The 16108-nt window shown below is 37.4% G+C and overlaps 1 protein-coding gene across 1 annotated transcript in view; it reads left to right on the top strand.

The window, feature by feature from the left end:
• Window positions 1-16108, top strand: part of LOC110159331 (adhesion G protein-coupled receptor L3-like) — a 400279-nt gene that overhangs the window by 100146 nt on the left and 284025 nt on the right. Inside the window, exon 3 of the mRNA XM_055156115.1 lies at window positions 11862-12080. Within this exon, the coding sequence (XP_055012090.1) occupies window positions 12026-12080 (55 nt within the window). The 5' untranslated portion in view covers window positions 11862-12025. The remainder of the gene's footprint in view (window positions 1-11861; window positions 12081-16108) is intronic.

Here is a 16108-nt window from a genome sequence, read left to right as displayed (position 1 = left end):
TGCATTACATATGTCATGACCCAATAGCAGTGTGATTGGTTAAATTAAAAAAAGTACCTGCTTACTGTTGCGCAAACGAATTCAAATGCTGCAAGGTCAGATGGTTTCCATGAAGTGAAACTGGCTGAAAGAATCAGGCTGCCACCTCAGGGCGCTGCCACCTCAGGCCACTCCCATATCAAAAGTGCCCACTGTTTTTTCTATGCAGAAATCTCAGTGTGGATTGTCTTTTTATTACTTATTTTCATCTGATGTAATCTTTTAGGATATAAATAAGCTCTATGAATAATTTTGTAATGAATCATTTGGTGATTGGGATTCCTTAATGAAGGCGAGATGTTGAACAAAATCCGGTTCCAATTGCACTCAGAGTGATCCCTCAATTCAGTTTTCCAAAGCTGCTCAATAGGTAGAATTTTTTGTGTGTGCACTTGACAATTAGTTTATATAACTCAGAAATCATATCAGAGCTTTCTGCTATGTTCAAAATAGTACGAAGAGGGTGATTTTTTATTTTTATTTTTTTAGCATACCACCATGGGACCTCATTGCTGTGTGCAACTGTAGGTAAAAGAAAAACGAAGTACCTGGTATTTTTGTAAATCATGGAACTCTTTTATTTCATTTTTTATTGTTTGATTGTATTGTATTGTATTCTATTTTCAGTTATGATAGTTGCATAACACTAATCCGAATAGCAGGCCAGTTTCACACTAATGACTTCCCATGTTTGTTGCCGTTGTTCTCATTGGTCCCGGTCGGTGATTAATGGACGACAGGTAAGGGTTGCCATAGTTACCAGCCCACCTGAGCCCCACTCTATAGAAACAGCGTTGCCATAGCCTCTTGCATACACTGCAAATCATGACCTTCAAATCACAAGACGATCTTCTCATCACTAAATCAGTTTGATGACTCATTTATCTACAATCATGCTTTCTCTTTCTCTATCTCTCCCTCCTTTCTACCTATTACACTGCCTCATCCCTTCTTTTTCTCCCTTCTTTGTCCAAGATCCATTTGTGCTGCATTAGGAAATATATGCTGAGGGAGCAAAGATAGAAAAGGGATAGCGTCTAAAGCTTTGCATTATAATGGAGCCCTGTCCACAACCAGATTTGCCCCGGCTTTGTACCATGCATCCATCTGCATTCATTGTCCAGATCAGCTTGTGGGTTTTTGCTCTCCCCTGGTGGAATGTAACAAGTCCCCATGTATGTGTACTGTTAAATATTTGCAATGGTAATTTGTTTTGAGACTAGCTTTCTTTTATGGCATGTGCAAGTCATTTCCTCTAATAGCCTGTGCTGCTATTGTCTTTTTGGCGGACGTGTGTTGCGTCGTGGTCGGCGATTGCGGCGCTTTTGTGTGCGAAGGGCGGCGGAAAGATGGTGATGGTCCCATTATTTAACCCAAGCCATCAGTCACACTCAACAAGCCTATCATAAGGGCCCATTCGGAGACTGCGGCGGGGCTAAAGTTAGCGCTATTATCTGCCTGTCAGTGGCTAGCTGTGTTGGGGTCCCTGGTGGAAAACCAATTGTATGAGTGAATGCCTTGCTGCCTGCGTTGTCAAGCTCCAGGGATGCACATATTGCCTTGAAAGACCACTTTTCCATTCAGTCCTCATACCTCTCAGCTTACATTAGAGTGGTATTGCTTTGATATTACTTATGCGTTTACTGTAGATTGTCAAGAAATGAAACAGCAGTGCAAAACAAAACGATACAATTCTTGTTTTACATTTAGATATCTTCACAATTCTCATACATTTTTGATACTACTTCTAATACACAGAATATATTTGATTTATTCAGAAAAATTGCTACATTTTTACTAGTTACTTTATTTAAAGAAGTTGAATTTTGGAGATGTAGACAGACTACTAAAAAGAAAAACAAAACACAACTCCAGGTATGTACATTTTAACATGACTCACATTTCAGTTTTGTCCATTTTATCTAATATAAGATTTTTAAAAGCAGGTGTAATTGGTTTGGTTGGTTCAAATGTATTTACTTTTTAAGACTAAAAGTGAAATTGCATGTGTTATTTTGTACAAAACTCATTACTTTGAAACCCACATTTTTACCATTTCATCTACAGCATACAGTAATAACCATATTGAAAATGAGAAGACTTTACTCTCTATATTGAAAATTGAAATAATATATAATTATATTTGGCCCACGAGATCATATCAAATATGTATTAGAGTTGGCCGGCCAGCTTCAGATAGACTATAGAGACATTATTTATTTAAAATGTTATTATTTTATATTATGCTTGTTCTGGATTCAGTGTTTAAGCAAAACTATTATTAAACATGTAATTTAATAAAAAAAAAAAAAAAAAAGGTTTAACATTACATATCTTGAAAGAAGAGAAAACATGCAGATGATGTTGACATTTTTCAATAAATATTTTGGCTCATGACTTTTTAAATTTTGGCCCTCGAGTTTGACACCCTTGAATAAAACCTTTACTCACTGAGAGTAATTTTGTTCCCAGAATAATCAAAAAATATATTGGAATTTTTATGTATTAATTTATTTATAGCACCCAGTAATTGTAGCTTTCAGCTTTCATCAGGCCATTCTGAGTTTGACCTTGGTTTGCGTTATAACATTGACCACTCCATGTTGGAAGGTCTGGAAGCTCAACCAAGTGTAGAAAATCATCTTTAACTGTGGAGAAAAAAGGGTCGTCTTGGTTTTAATCATCTCATCTCCTCAGATTTCCAAGTGAGTGCTCATCAATCAGGCCGTATGCAGACAGCGTTCTTGATTAATATGCATTTCATGACTAAGGCTCATTTGCATATGCACACTGTCTGTCTCATAAAAATTACCCAGACCTCCTCGGTGCTACCGCGATAAGCATCTGGACATGCAAGAGTTGAAAGTGGGAGATGTCAGTACTTAACCCAGCTACATGATAGTTACTTCATTACTCCTGTCTATACATGACTCTGTGTGGGCGGGGATTTGTTACATTGAGGGGGGAAAAAAGCCCAAAAACAGTATACTTTCTATTGAGCTATCTATATCCGGGGACAAAAATCAGGTTCCCATGACGTAAGTCCATTGTGCAAAATTACAATGGAAAAAATCAGATAAGTAAGGATCTTACACTGTATAAAAAGTGGACTGAAGGGAGTGTGACATCACCCACAATGTTCAGGTCCAGTCAAATGAGTTTAATGGCATACTGTGGAACATTCTGGGCAAAAGATACAGTATAACATCGCCATGGAGACAAGCTGGTGCACATAGTTACATAGTGCACCTACAAGATATGGGTTAAAAATGTTGAAGTGCAAAATAAGGTTAGGATTAGGCAAGTAGTAACTGTGGTTAAGGTTATACTATTTAGCCTCTAGACATTAATGTTAGTCAATGCAATGTTCCCTGGAAGAACCCAACGTGTGTGTATGTATATGCGTGTGTGTGCGTGCATGTGTAGGTGTCAGTGGGTGGGGTTTTGAACAGGCGCGACTCGTAACATCATACGTACTATAGATAACATGGTGGATCTTGTTACGTTATTGTGTAGGTGCTGCTGTACAAATCCACGTGGGATTACACAAAAAGGAAGAGGTATGCCCCCAGGTGGTGATGTTTGACTTTCACATAGTTTATTTAAAAGTGCACTGGTCTCCCATCTGCTTATCTCCATGGGGATTTTGTTGCTTTGCCTAGATTCACCAGCCAATTTCACTTTGTGGAAACCGTCTAACTGCAGTGTTAGAATTTGTTCGATGGTAGGCGGGTATTTTTTTATTTTATTTAACCAATCGCTGCTATTTGGTTGTGATATGTAATGCACCACTAATGGAGCTAACTGGTATATTTAGCTTTTCCCAATTCCCATAGGAAGAAGGGCAATAATGTCTTTCCCGTTGATAAAATTCACCAAACATTCTCTTTGTTCCGGCTTTAAATCCTCAATCTCGGGAATCGTTGCCAACACGAAATGTATGGCTCTTCGCTGATTGGCTGGTGCCCAAACTCGAACTTCCGGGGTTTTTGCGAACCATCTAGTGTATTGCGATTCCTGACCTAGTGGAGAGAAATGAGAGAAATGAAATTGAGTGGAGGCACTAGATTTTAGAACGGCATTAAACAAAATCTGGTATTTACTGCAGGTGTCTTATCTTACTGGGTGGCTCAGATGTTAGAGCGTTTGTCCACTGATCTGAAGGTGGTCCGAATCCCACTCTTGAAATAAAAACATCACTGGTAGAGCGGACAGATCCACTGACCCTACAGGTTGGCGGTGTGAATTCAGCTCCCACAGATGAATGCTGTCATTGTGTCCTTGGGCCAGACATTTAACCCAACTCGCCCTCAGTGTCCACGCACACTGGTGTATGAATGGGTGCGTAAACGGGTGAGCGATTTCTTGATGTAAAGTGCTTTGAGTGCGTTGAAGGTGGAAAAGCGCTATATAAAAATGTGACCTTTTACCAGGTACTCAACAATACCTTGAAAAACATGTAGTCCTGTTCAGTGATTTGACCTAGTGATTCCTCCTCCAGTCTCCAGGGAGAGAAGTTGAATGCCTCTAAACCTTTTTTTTCCCTATACAAATTAAGTGTCACATGTTAGATGAAAACAGAGCCGAGCACAGTCTGCTTTACAACCTGAACAAAAAGTACTTGTCACTGTTGTAAATGTAGACCATTCAATCTTATGTAAATTCACAATTGTTTATTTAACCAAAGAAAATGTAAAATGAAATGTAAATCAATCTCTTGAACAAACTAGAAAGTGAGTGCCATTATCCTTCCCTGTTCAGTATAGTTCTCGTGACAAAAACACACTAGTGAAAATATGTTCAAATGATCAGAGCGCACTCTAAAGAAAGATATTTAAAACAAACAACTTTTTTTTTTCTTTTACAGATGGAAATTTGTTAGCACATTTCCAGATGGTGTTATTCCTTATATGATTTTTTATTTTATTTTTTTAACTGTACTAAAAAAACTGTTTGTAAAGATGACCACAATACACACACAACCACAAAAGTAATTCATTCAGTATGGACCATTGAACTAAAAAGTATAAAAACTTTCAAATGAAACAAGTCCTACCACAGCAATTGTACTAAACAAATAATTTGGTGTGTTCAGTGTTCATGCCACCTACTTGTTGCCATGGAGATGTTATTGTTTTGCCTGGAATGTTCCACAGTCCAGCATTAAAGGGCCCATGTTACATTAGTTTTTGATTTATGTTCAAATGTTTCCTCATCACAAACATACCTGGAGTTTTGTTTTGTTTCATTCACACATGTTTAACACACGAACTCTCAAACAGAAAATGCTCCGTTCCACCTTGTGATGTCATGAGGTAATACAAGAAGTGCTCCAGTGTGTTTGTGAACTGCATACACCTTCAATAGAATCATTTGGATAATTTCAGTCTTGGAATTACCCGTCTCTAAAACTAAAAGAAAAAACTAAACAACATTTTTTTGAGCAAATGCTGGTTATAAAGAGCACAAGAATCGATTTTGCGCAATATATAGGACCTTTAAACTTATATATTTCCATGGAGACAAGCAGGTGTTACAGGTCAGCTCAGTGGAGAGGCATTCCCGCAAAGGTATTTTGGAGCAATTAAAAAACTAATTGAATAAATGCAAGATATTTAGCTCTAATGGTATGTTGTGGAGCGTTCAGGTATCTTTTTTTTTTTTTTTTTTACCCTAAAGCAGAAAAGTTACATAGTGCACCTTTAAATATTGATCATGAAGGGACTTTAGATTTGCCTCCTGTTATTTCTCTCACTCTCACTTCTCTTCTTACACTGAAAAGCAAAAGAAAAGTCAATTAATTACGCCTGCCAGGTTTGATCTGTGCCCACTCTGCACTGACGGGAAGAAAAACAAATCTAACATTGGAAGTTGTAAAGATTTTAGTGTGAGGTTGTAATGAAGAAATGGTCTTTTTGATGCAGCGGCTGTCTCCAAATGTTGGCCAGTTTATCTGAGGGAGTTATCCCAAATCCCCATCTAAAGAGAGGTACCCTTGAAACGTCAGCACCATAATGTATCATACCACTCCTTCTGGAATACAAGACATGTTGGCACGGCCCGACTGCGCCGCTCTATCTCTTTTCACTGAACTAGCTCCAGCTTTTTCCAACAGTTTGCTCATAAATATGTATTCTTATAGTGCGCTCATTTAAATTGCTAGTGGCATTTTGTACCTAAGCAAATTAACAACTATGATAGGGGGAAGCCTTTTGTAATTTCAAAGCAACACCTGCACTGCAACCATTACTGCTTTTATCTCCTTAATGTGTGAATTTGTGATTGTTTTAATTTTTTACACATAGAAACACATACATGGTTTGTTTGTCTCTGGTTTTTGCTATCTGTTTATGCAGAGGTGGGTAGTATTCTGTTACATTTACTTTTATTGCACTTCTTAGAGTAGTTTTTGTTATTTGTAATTCAGTGTAACAGTACTCTTAAGTAAATGTTTTGGTTACTCCACTGTAAATAGCCACCTAGTGCCTTCGCTCAATTTCATTTCTCCTCAGTGACTAGGTCAGGAGTCAGAATACACTAGACGGTTCACAAACACCCCGAAGTACGAGTCCGGGCACGAGACAGTCAGCGAAGAACCATACATTCTGTGTTGGCAACGATTCCTGAGATCGAGGATTTAAAGCCGGAACAAAGAGAATGTTTGGTGAATTTTATCAAGGGGAAAGACATTACTGCCCTTCTTCCTACAGGATTTGGGAAAAGCTTAATATACCAGTTAGCCCCGTTAGTGGTGCATTACATATGTCATGACTAAATAGCAGCAACTGGTTAAATTTTAAAGAAGTGTTGTGAGGTCAGACGGTTTCCAAGAAGTGAAATCAGGCTAGTGAAAAAGTCCACAAGGGAGAAAAATCTTGCTGCATGTGGACAATACTGAAGGGCCTATATTGCATTTTCTGATCTCTGTTATAATACGCAAATACAGAAACATGCCCACGGGACTATAAACCGGGACGAGGGGGCTTTTTTACTCTCACACACCTGGGATACTGTCCTGAGGAAGTTGGACTGCAGATGGTGCTGTTGTCATTCCTCCACCGGTAGGAAGACAGCGCCAAAACCTGTTTAAATCAGCTGACCGGACACGTCAAAGCAACATCACGTGACCACTCTGAGGAAGACCGCTAGTGAGCATTCGAAACTCTTGGTCTGAAAAATGAACCTGATAACATAAATTATCGGAAGACCAAATGAACCTCACTGGACTATGTTGTAATGTTGATTCCTCACCACAAACATACCTGGAGTTGTTTTGTTTTATTCACACGTTTAACTCACAAATCCTGCAAATTTAGGCTGTGTTCTTCTCTCAAACAGAAAACACTCTGTTCCACCTTGTGTACTGAGTCTTTAAACTCCATACAGCTTCACTAGAATCATTTGGATAATTTCAGCCGTGGAATTGCATATCGCCACTGAACTAAATGTAAAAGGAGCTGTTAACTTAAACTACTGCTTCATGGCATCACATTTTGTAACAGAGCATTTTGAGCTTTGCAGATGTAGACAAATACAATAATAAATGGTTTCTTAAACACGTGTGAATGAAACAAAACACTACTCTGAGTATATTTTATGATGAACGATATAACAAGCCCACATGAGTGACTTTTGCTTAAAATAGGACCTTTTAAATGATTTAAATTGTCCAGGCAGGTTTTCCAAATTATATTTTTTTTCCTCTTGAGTAATGTTTAATCTTCTTTGTACTTCTACTTGAATCATTGCGTTTTGGAATTAATAACTACTCCGTCTTATGGGAGTGATCGACCCTTGCTAAGATAATATTCCAATCTTGCAATGGTGCCCAAGATACTGACCCCAGCCAAACAGTCCAAAACTAAATGTAATTGAAGATAATTAGGTTGGGCATCTGGTTTAAAACGCTGTTCTAAGCCAGTATGCAAATCACTGGTACAAGAGAAAAGCTAAAAATATACAGAAACGGTGATAAAATTGCGTTGGTAACAAGTATTAAATCTTGTTTCTTGACCTGCCGCAACTAATTTGAAAATTCTTCCTGAAATAAAGCATTCTTTTCCTGTAAATAATAACCAATAGAGCCACTGTATCAGGTTTGAAGTCATATTTTATTTAGTGCTGCCAGGGCTGTCAAGGCATTTTATTAAAAGAACAGTTTACTCACAAGGATATTGCTTTGATCAAATATAGTCGTTCCCATCACAGTCTAATGTCTTCAAGCTACTGACGTGCTGCATGTATTAAAGAAGTGAAGGCAGCAATAGCACCTCAAACACAGAATTCAACTCATAATCAGGCCCTAGACGCAAATAAAGCAAAAACAGAACCAGGGACTTCCATATGCATTTCTTTAATGAGGTGAAATTTATAAGATGCAAATTATGAAATGGAAAATAATGGAAAATTGCCCTAGTAAAACCATGTATTTTCTGTTTGAATTATTATTGAATTATATTAGAGAATCAGCTAAGACAAGTGTATATTTTTGGAGTTCTGGGGTATCTACCTTTTATTTATTTATTTATTTTGCTTTCTACCATGTTATATCGTAGCCTGATTCATCAGCCAGTTTCACTTCGTAGAAACCGTCTGACATCGTTGGAATAAGATTCGTTCACTCGACAGTAGGAGGGAACTTTTTTTTATTTAACCTATTGGTCATGACGTATGTAATGCACCACTAACAGGGCTAACTGGTATATTAAGCTTTTCTTAAATCCCGTAGGAAGAAGGGCAATAACATCCTTTCCCTTGATAAAATTTGCCAAACATTGTCTTTGTTCCGGCTTTAAATCCTCGATCTCGGGAATCGTTGCCAACACAGAATGTATGACTCTTCGCTGATTGGCTGGTGCCCGAACTTGCATTTTCCGGGGTTCTTGTAAACCGTCTATCTAGGTGGTGATAGCCTGTCTAGTTATATTGTTGTTCCCTCATCAAAAACATGCCTGAAGAGGTTTTAGATTTCATCCATGAATGTTTCAGTAATTTAGTGATCTCTCCCCAGGCCCTATTCGAACTCTCCTTAAGATTCTGTGCAATGCTCAGTCCAAATGCATGATACAAAACTGCAACTTGTAAAAACCTCGAACAATGAGCTGTCGTTTAATTAGTGGGAAGCACACTGATTGTTTTACGATAGCGCTCTGAAGGGGGAGTGAAAAGGAGACTCAGAGCATCAAAAATAAAAGTGAAACTTATTAAAATTTGAATACATTGTGCTCTGCAAATATAGCTTTCCCAAAACAACAAAAGGTAACATGGTGATCTAAATAAATTCTGTGTTAGCAGTTAATACCTCATAGAAGTAAAATACCCAATCTTACCCCCATTTCTTCTTTGGTTCATAATTGACATTACCTTACATAAGTGTATTTTTCCTGTACACTCCACTCCTGCTAAAATCACATATCTCAAATTGCATCATGAGCCCTGTATGACACCACTAGACACTATGGCAAAGGTCTGTATCAAATCTGCAGCCATCTTTGCGTTGTAATATTGATTTGGTTGGCAACTTCAAATTCCCACCAGCTTTGCCCGCGCCGCATTTGACCTTTTGTAACCCAGCCGTCCCACAGTGCAATAAACCAAGGCCGCATTAAAGGCAGTGCAGCTTGGCTAACGTGGCGAACGTGTGGCGCACTGCAGTGTTGTGTGCAGTGGATCATGACTGATAGTAGATTATATAGAGAGCGCAATCGTTAAAGCTGATTTAACCTTAATATTATGATATGGGGTTTAATAGGGATAATCTCATCAGAATATATTGTACACGCTTCCTACTTATCATAGGACAAGGGGCTGTAATATTTTATACGCTATATATTTTTTTCTTGACATTTTTTTTTCACACATGCTTAGAGCTAATGACAGCCAATGTTAACACCACATAAATCTCATTGGTATCGGGGTTAGCCATTAATTTCAGGGCACAGTGTAAGTGTTGATGTCTTGCATTAACTCATTCTGGTTGCACTCTTTAATTGTCTAAAATATGTATGGTTTTCCAAAATAGTTTGAGATTAAAGATCCTTTTGTAAAATTGATTCTTGTGATTTTTAAACCATGTTATAATGTTGTTACCTCATCAAAAACATATCTGGAGTTGTGTTTTGTTTCTTTCACACATGTTTGTGTAACCCTTTTATTTTTGGGCTGTTTAAATCCTCTTTAAAGCTCAAAATGCTTTGATCCACCTTGTGATGTCATGAAGCGGTAGTTTTCAAGTTGACAGCTTTTGTTTATGTTTTGTTTAGTTCAGATTGGCAATAACACGTCTGAAATTAGCCAAATCATTCTAGTGAAGGTGCTTAGAGTTTAAAAATACACTGGAGCACGTCCTGTATTTCCACATGACACGAAGGTAGGAAAGAGTGTTTTGAGAAAAGAACTTATGTTTTAAATGTGTGCAAATGAACCAAAACAGCTACAGGTATGTCTGTGATGAGGAAACATAGATAGATTATAGATCAGAAAAAAATATTCTTTTCATAAATGGGCCCTTTAAACTCAAACTATAATGTTCCTGGACGGATGTTGGATTCCTGAATGTAGGAAACACACAGTTCTATTTCTGTTTGTTTGTTGATCCTATATTACAATAGGGTCAACACACAGCAAGAATGTTCTGGGTTCGATCCCTGGGTCACGTCGGTCTTTTCTGTATGGAGTTTGCATGTTCTTTCCGTGTCTGGGTGGGTTTCCTCCAGGCATTCCAGTTTTCCTCATCAACCCAAAACATGCACCATAGGTTAAATCCTCCAGCTAAGGTAGTCCTGGTCCAGACAGCAACAAGATCACGGAGATGGGTCCCCGGGTGCCCCATGTGCTTCCCACTGCTCCTGAAAGGATGGGTGAAATGCAGAGGAGAATTTCCCTACAGGGATAATAAAAAGTCCCACAAAGAAAAGAAAAAAAAGTCAAATGGTTGTTGCTTTATTGGCCCTTTGTGGCTTGAGTTGAGTGCCTTTCACTAGGGCTCAGTACATTTTTAAAACTTTTTTTTTAAGTACTTGAGCAACACCTCTGAGGGATTGCACAGACAAGTACAATGTCAATAAATTCTACTAAAAAAAAAAAAATACTTTGAAGAAAACTAATTATAAACCCAGCCCTACCTTGCACACTATTTTGTAAATGACTAACACATTTTGAAATTCTGCTCTCCCTCATGCAATCATTTACAGTTTATTTTAGTCAGATTCTAACTTGCTTTATCTCTGCGGTGATGTCATTCTTGCCTGATTTCTGATTAGACATTTTAATTGTGTGGATTTTTTGGGGGGGAGGAGGGGGGTTTGCACATAGTTTTGCAGGTGCTAAATCTCAAACTGTGACGTTGTGGCTTGTGCCTGTAGGAAGAGGAAGACCGCTGTGATTCATATGTCAATTACTGTCTGTTAAAAAACCGACCAGGGTTTTTAGGCGCGTTGATTTTAATGCATTCACAGCTATAGCTTCTTGCACTTGCTTCTCACGGCTCTGTGGGGGTGATTTGTGTCTTAGGTGGGGGAGTTAACACTTGGATGAGCAAAACAACAACAGAAGATCCCAAAATACACTCAACGGTGCGCCTGATCACACCCAGTATGAGCCCGTGGATGACTGGAGATTGAGCAACTTGCTTAGTGTCACTTGACGGCAACGTGCGGCCCACAAAGCCATAAGGACTGATAATAAAGCCACCGCGCCGCCATCTGTCGTGTTGTTCTTACTGGAAAATATGCACTATTGTTCTCATAAAAAGCATGATTCATTGTGAACCCTAACACCGGAATTATCTTTTAAAATGTTGTTTTTATTTTGTGTCATTGCAGATTTGAGGCAGCATCTGGCATTGGTTTTGGCGGTCTGGTGGGATAAGTGAGCATTGCCAGAGGAAGGAGGGAATCGTTGGAATCACAGGCGTTTGCCAAACAAAAGGACTCGCGGACTGAACTCTACTGGGACGTCGGGCAGCGGGCGGTAAGAGGAGGAGGCCATGTGGACCGCACGGCTGCTAGTCTTCGCCAGCCTCTTCGCTCCGGCCGCTCTGGGTGAGTCTGCCATTCACTGTCTGTTGTTTCAGTTGCACAAACAGCAATATATTTTCTATTTAGTACCAGCAAATTACAGTTGAGGTACCATGCATACACTTTTGGTTTAATCTTTTCAGGATGTTATTAGACCTATAAGCAATTTACAAAACAATCTTACCATTTTATATATAAGTTGGTATTTAGTTTATGAAAGGTGCACTGCGCAAATTTTCTGGTGGAGCTTCTGCTACTTTTTTGTCTCCATGGAGATGTTATTGCTTTGCCTGGAATGTCCCATGGCATGACATTAAACATACACATCTAGCACACATCATTACGGGTGTTTCTATTGCGCAAAAATAAAATAATTCCTTCTGTGAATAGGGGCAGCTCTCCACAGACCTGATTTGTAAAGTAGTGTCATGCTGTAACCTGCTTATCTCCTTTGTGATAGACCTGTGGAGCATTCTAGACAAAGCAATAACATTTTCATGGAGATAAGCAGGTGGTGCACCCTCTACTAGAAATGTTACGCAGTTCATCTTTAAGTTATTTAGTAGTATATTCTTTATTTATCAGGGAGCATGTACAAACTCATTAAAGGAGAACTACCTTTTTGTTACTTTTTTATTAAACAGTGTATATGGTGTAGACCAGGGGTGTCAAACTCAAATTCACAAATTTATTCACAAATTAAAACCTGGGACTAAGTTATAGGCCAAACTAAATATTTGCTGAAAAATTTCAACGACATCTGCATGTTTTCACTTATTTTGAGATATGTAATATTAAACCTTTTCTTATTAAAACAAATGTTTAATAATAGTTTTGCATAAACATTCAATCCAGAACAGGCAAAATATGAAATAATAACAAAATTTTAAATAATGTCTTTGTAGCCTATCTGTAGCCGGCGGGCCAGCTCTAATACCCATTTGACATGATCTTGTGGGCAAAATATAATTGTATCGCGTGCCAAATTTGGCCCCCGGGCCTGAGTTTGACATGTCTAGTGCAGAACATTGTTTCCCAAAGACTGCGTTGCAACCCTCAAGTGGTTTGAAGAGATTTTTTAGAGATCTGTTGACTTGGGTTGCGAAGATTGTGACTTTTAAAATATGGGTCCCCAGAAAAAAAGTTAGGAAAAATTGGGATAGACTAATCACCCTGTTCCTTATAGGCCCAGACTCCTCCCTCTTCTCACTTTTCTTTAGTCCTCCATGTACTGCCCAGTTTAACAGCTCTATTTAAAATGTGATTGTGTGATTGAGTTGAGCTGTTTAGTCCCTGTTTAAACTTACAAAAGAAAGCAAGTGGACACAAGAATAACATACACACACATTACATTACAATTACATTCTTATACTTAACTTAGCTCAGTATAATCATTCACTCAGTAAGATACACATTACACCATTACACTGTTCTTTTTCTTGTGGTGAGTTACCTTTACAAAAACAGAAATGCAAGAGAGCTACCAGTTTTAAAGGTTGCAAGAAATTATGCAGCTAAGTATTACAGTATAATGATACAATGGTTATAGGAATCTGATTAACAACATTTTTATTATTCAGGAGCATATGTATAATTTAGAAATCCCTTGGAGAGCTACTTGGAAAGAGGTGGAGAACTACAGGTTGGAGACTCCTGCATTACAAAATGAGATGTCACAATTTCAGATATTATATGGTTTCCTAAAGAATACCTGCAACTTTATACAGATATTGCAAATATTAATATGCTAGTTTCTACACGGAATATTACTAGTGCAGTTTAACTTGGCTGATGTTGACCCAGAAAACAAAATACCAACAATAAATAAATGAAACTCTATGTAGATAATTTTTTCAGTAAAGTGTACGAAGGGCATTTTGATCAAGGTAATATTTTTGTTTACTATAACGAGACTTTTGGAATTTTTGGTTTTTATATGTCTAATGTGGGTTTTCCATGATAATTTACTATCTGTTATAACTCCCAGGAATTTATTTTCAGTTACATTTTCTATTTGGACACCTTCAGTCATAATTTGTTGGTTTTACTCAAGTTTAATGACAATTTATTCATATCCATCCACTTTTTAATTTTGTTTAGCTCCTCATTTAGAGTACTTATGAGTTCATTATAATTGTGACTACTATAAAATATGTTGGTGTCATCTGCAAAGAGTATAAATTTTAGGGATTGAGATAAATATATAATTTATGTATATATTGAACAGTTTTGGTCCCAAAACAGACCTTTGGGGGACGCCACAAGCAATGTCAAGGTTTCTCATTTGAACATATTGCACCCTTTCTGTAAGATCACTTTTCAACCAGTTCCAAGCTACCCCCCTAATACCATATTGTTCGAGTTTATGTAGTAATATTGAGTGATTGATAGTATCAAAGGCTTTCTTAAGGTCAATAAAAATACCAGCAGCATATGTATTGTCATCTAGTGCATTTGTGATTCCCTCTATTGCATTGATTACTACCATTGAGGTGGTCCTTTGTGTCCTAAACTCATATTGTCCTTCGTTAATAATTTGATATTAAGCTCAAAATACTTTCTAAATAGCACTGAAGTTCCAGTAGCAGCATCGCAAAATCTGCATAATCCAAAATTCCTTATTCTTTCCAAATTTTCTATTCTTTACACATATGTTTTTTGCTAATTAGCACAAGCACAACTACTAATCTCCGCATTTTCCACCTGCTTTTGTAGCCACAATGCCGAACTTTGCAATTTCAACAAGCTGGTTTTGATTCATAACTCCTCTTCCATCCTATATAAGTGTCAGATTCTGTCAGATCAACTGTGATGAAAAGCAGGATGGTGTCTGTCTTGTTCTTACTGTCTGTCTTCTCACTAATTAGCAGCTTTTTATTCTCTGAACTCCCCCCAAAACTTCTGACTTCCTTTTTCTCTCATTTTCCGTCTATTTTTAGTTCAGTCCCTCTTTCCCTTCTGGAAAATCTTCCCAAAGAATCATTAACACTGTTTCTGTGTTGTCATGTGTTTTTCTCAATAGCATTATTACACATAGGACTTTTTTTATGGTCTGTTGTTTCACACATTAAGATCTTAAGATTAATTTGCTGAGACCTTTGTCGCTCACATCACAGTAACTAGCTGTGTTTCCGGTGGAATGTGGAGTGGCGAAGTAATGAAGCCATTTAAATTCAGATTAAAAACAAGGCAGCGTTGTAGTGGGTGTGTGGTTTGTATGGTCTTAGCTGGTCACAATTAACAGGGGTTTAGATGCAAGGAGTGTTGGGAGTGGCACAATGGCCCATAAAAATGTTAATTTGATATGGCTAAAATCATTAATGGGAGTTCTGAAGCTAATTGAATTGTTTGTGTGCTGTAATATCAACGCAAAGTACAGATGGCAAGGTTCACAATAGCACCGTTAAGAAAGCACACTCGAGTATGGTTTGTCTCGCCTTACAGCTCAACAGGGAAGTACAATGCTGTCTTCTAACTTTTAAAGAGGCTATAAAATCAAGATGAACATTGTGAGAATGAAGAAACTGGGAAAAAGATTGAAATAAAGAAAATATATACATACATAAACAAATAAATTCTTATTTTTTGGCTAAAATGTTAGATACTGTGGCTTTAACTATGAAAACAATGCATTATTGAAATAAAGAAAATAAATACATTTAAGTTAAAATCATAAAAAAACTTAAAACCATACTTTGGAACATTTTCAGGTTTGTGATTTGAGATGAAAGCAAGGAAAAAATGCAAAAATAGAAACAAAAAACATATACTTGTATTCTATTTTTTTGGGTAAAAACAGTGCATAAGTCAATTTATAATATTATTTTTAATACTAATACTACTAATACTAATACTAATACTAATACTACTAATACTACTACTAATGCTACTAATGATAACAATAACAATAATAACTATAACGATAATAATGATAACAATAATAAATGCATACATAAATAAATACATACATAAATAATGGTAATTTTAAATAAATAATATAAATTTGATTTATTAGGTGCCTTTCTGAACACTCAAGGTCACCTTACAATAAC

This window comes from Boleophthalmus pectinirostris, unplaced genomic scaffold (assembly GCF_026225935.1).
Source record: "Boleophthalmus pectinirostris isolate CB_2022bp ecotype Guang Dong unplaced genomic scaffold, ASM2622593v1 HiC_scaffold_20, whole genome shotgun sequence".
Lineage (NCBI taxonomy): Eukaryota > Metazoa > Chordata > Actinopteri > Gobiiformes > Gobiidae > Boleophthalmus > Boleophthalmus pectinirostris.
The sequence above is the reverse complement of the archived record's forward strand: the minus strand, read 5'-3'. Positions and strand labels throughout refer to the sequence as shown.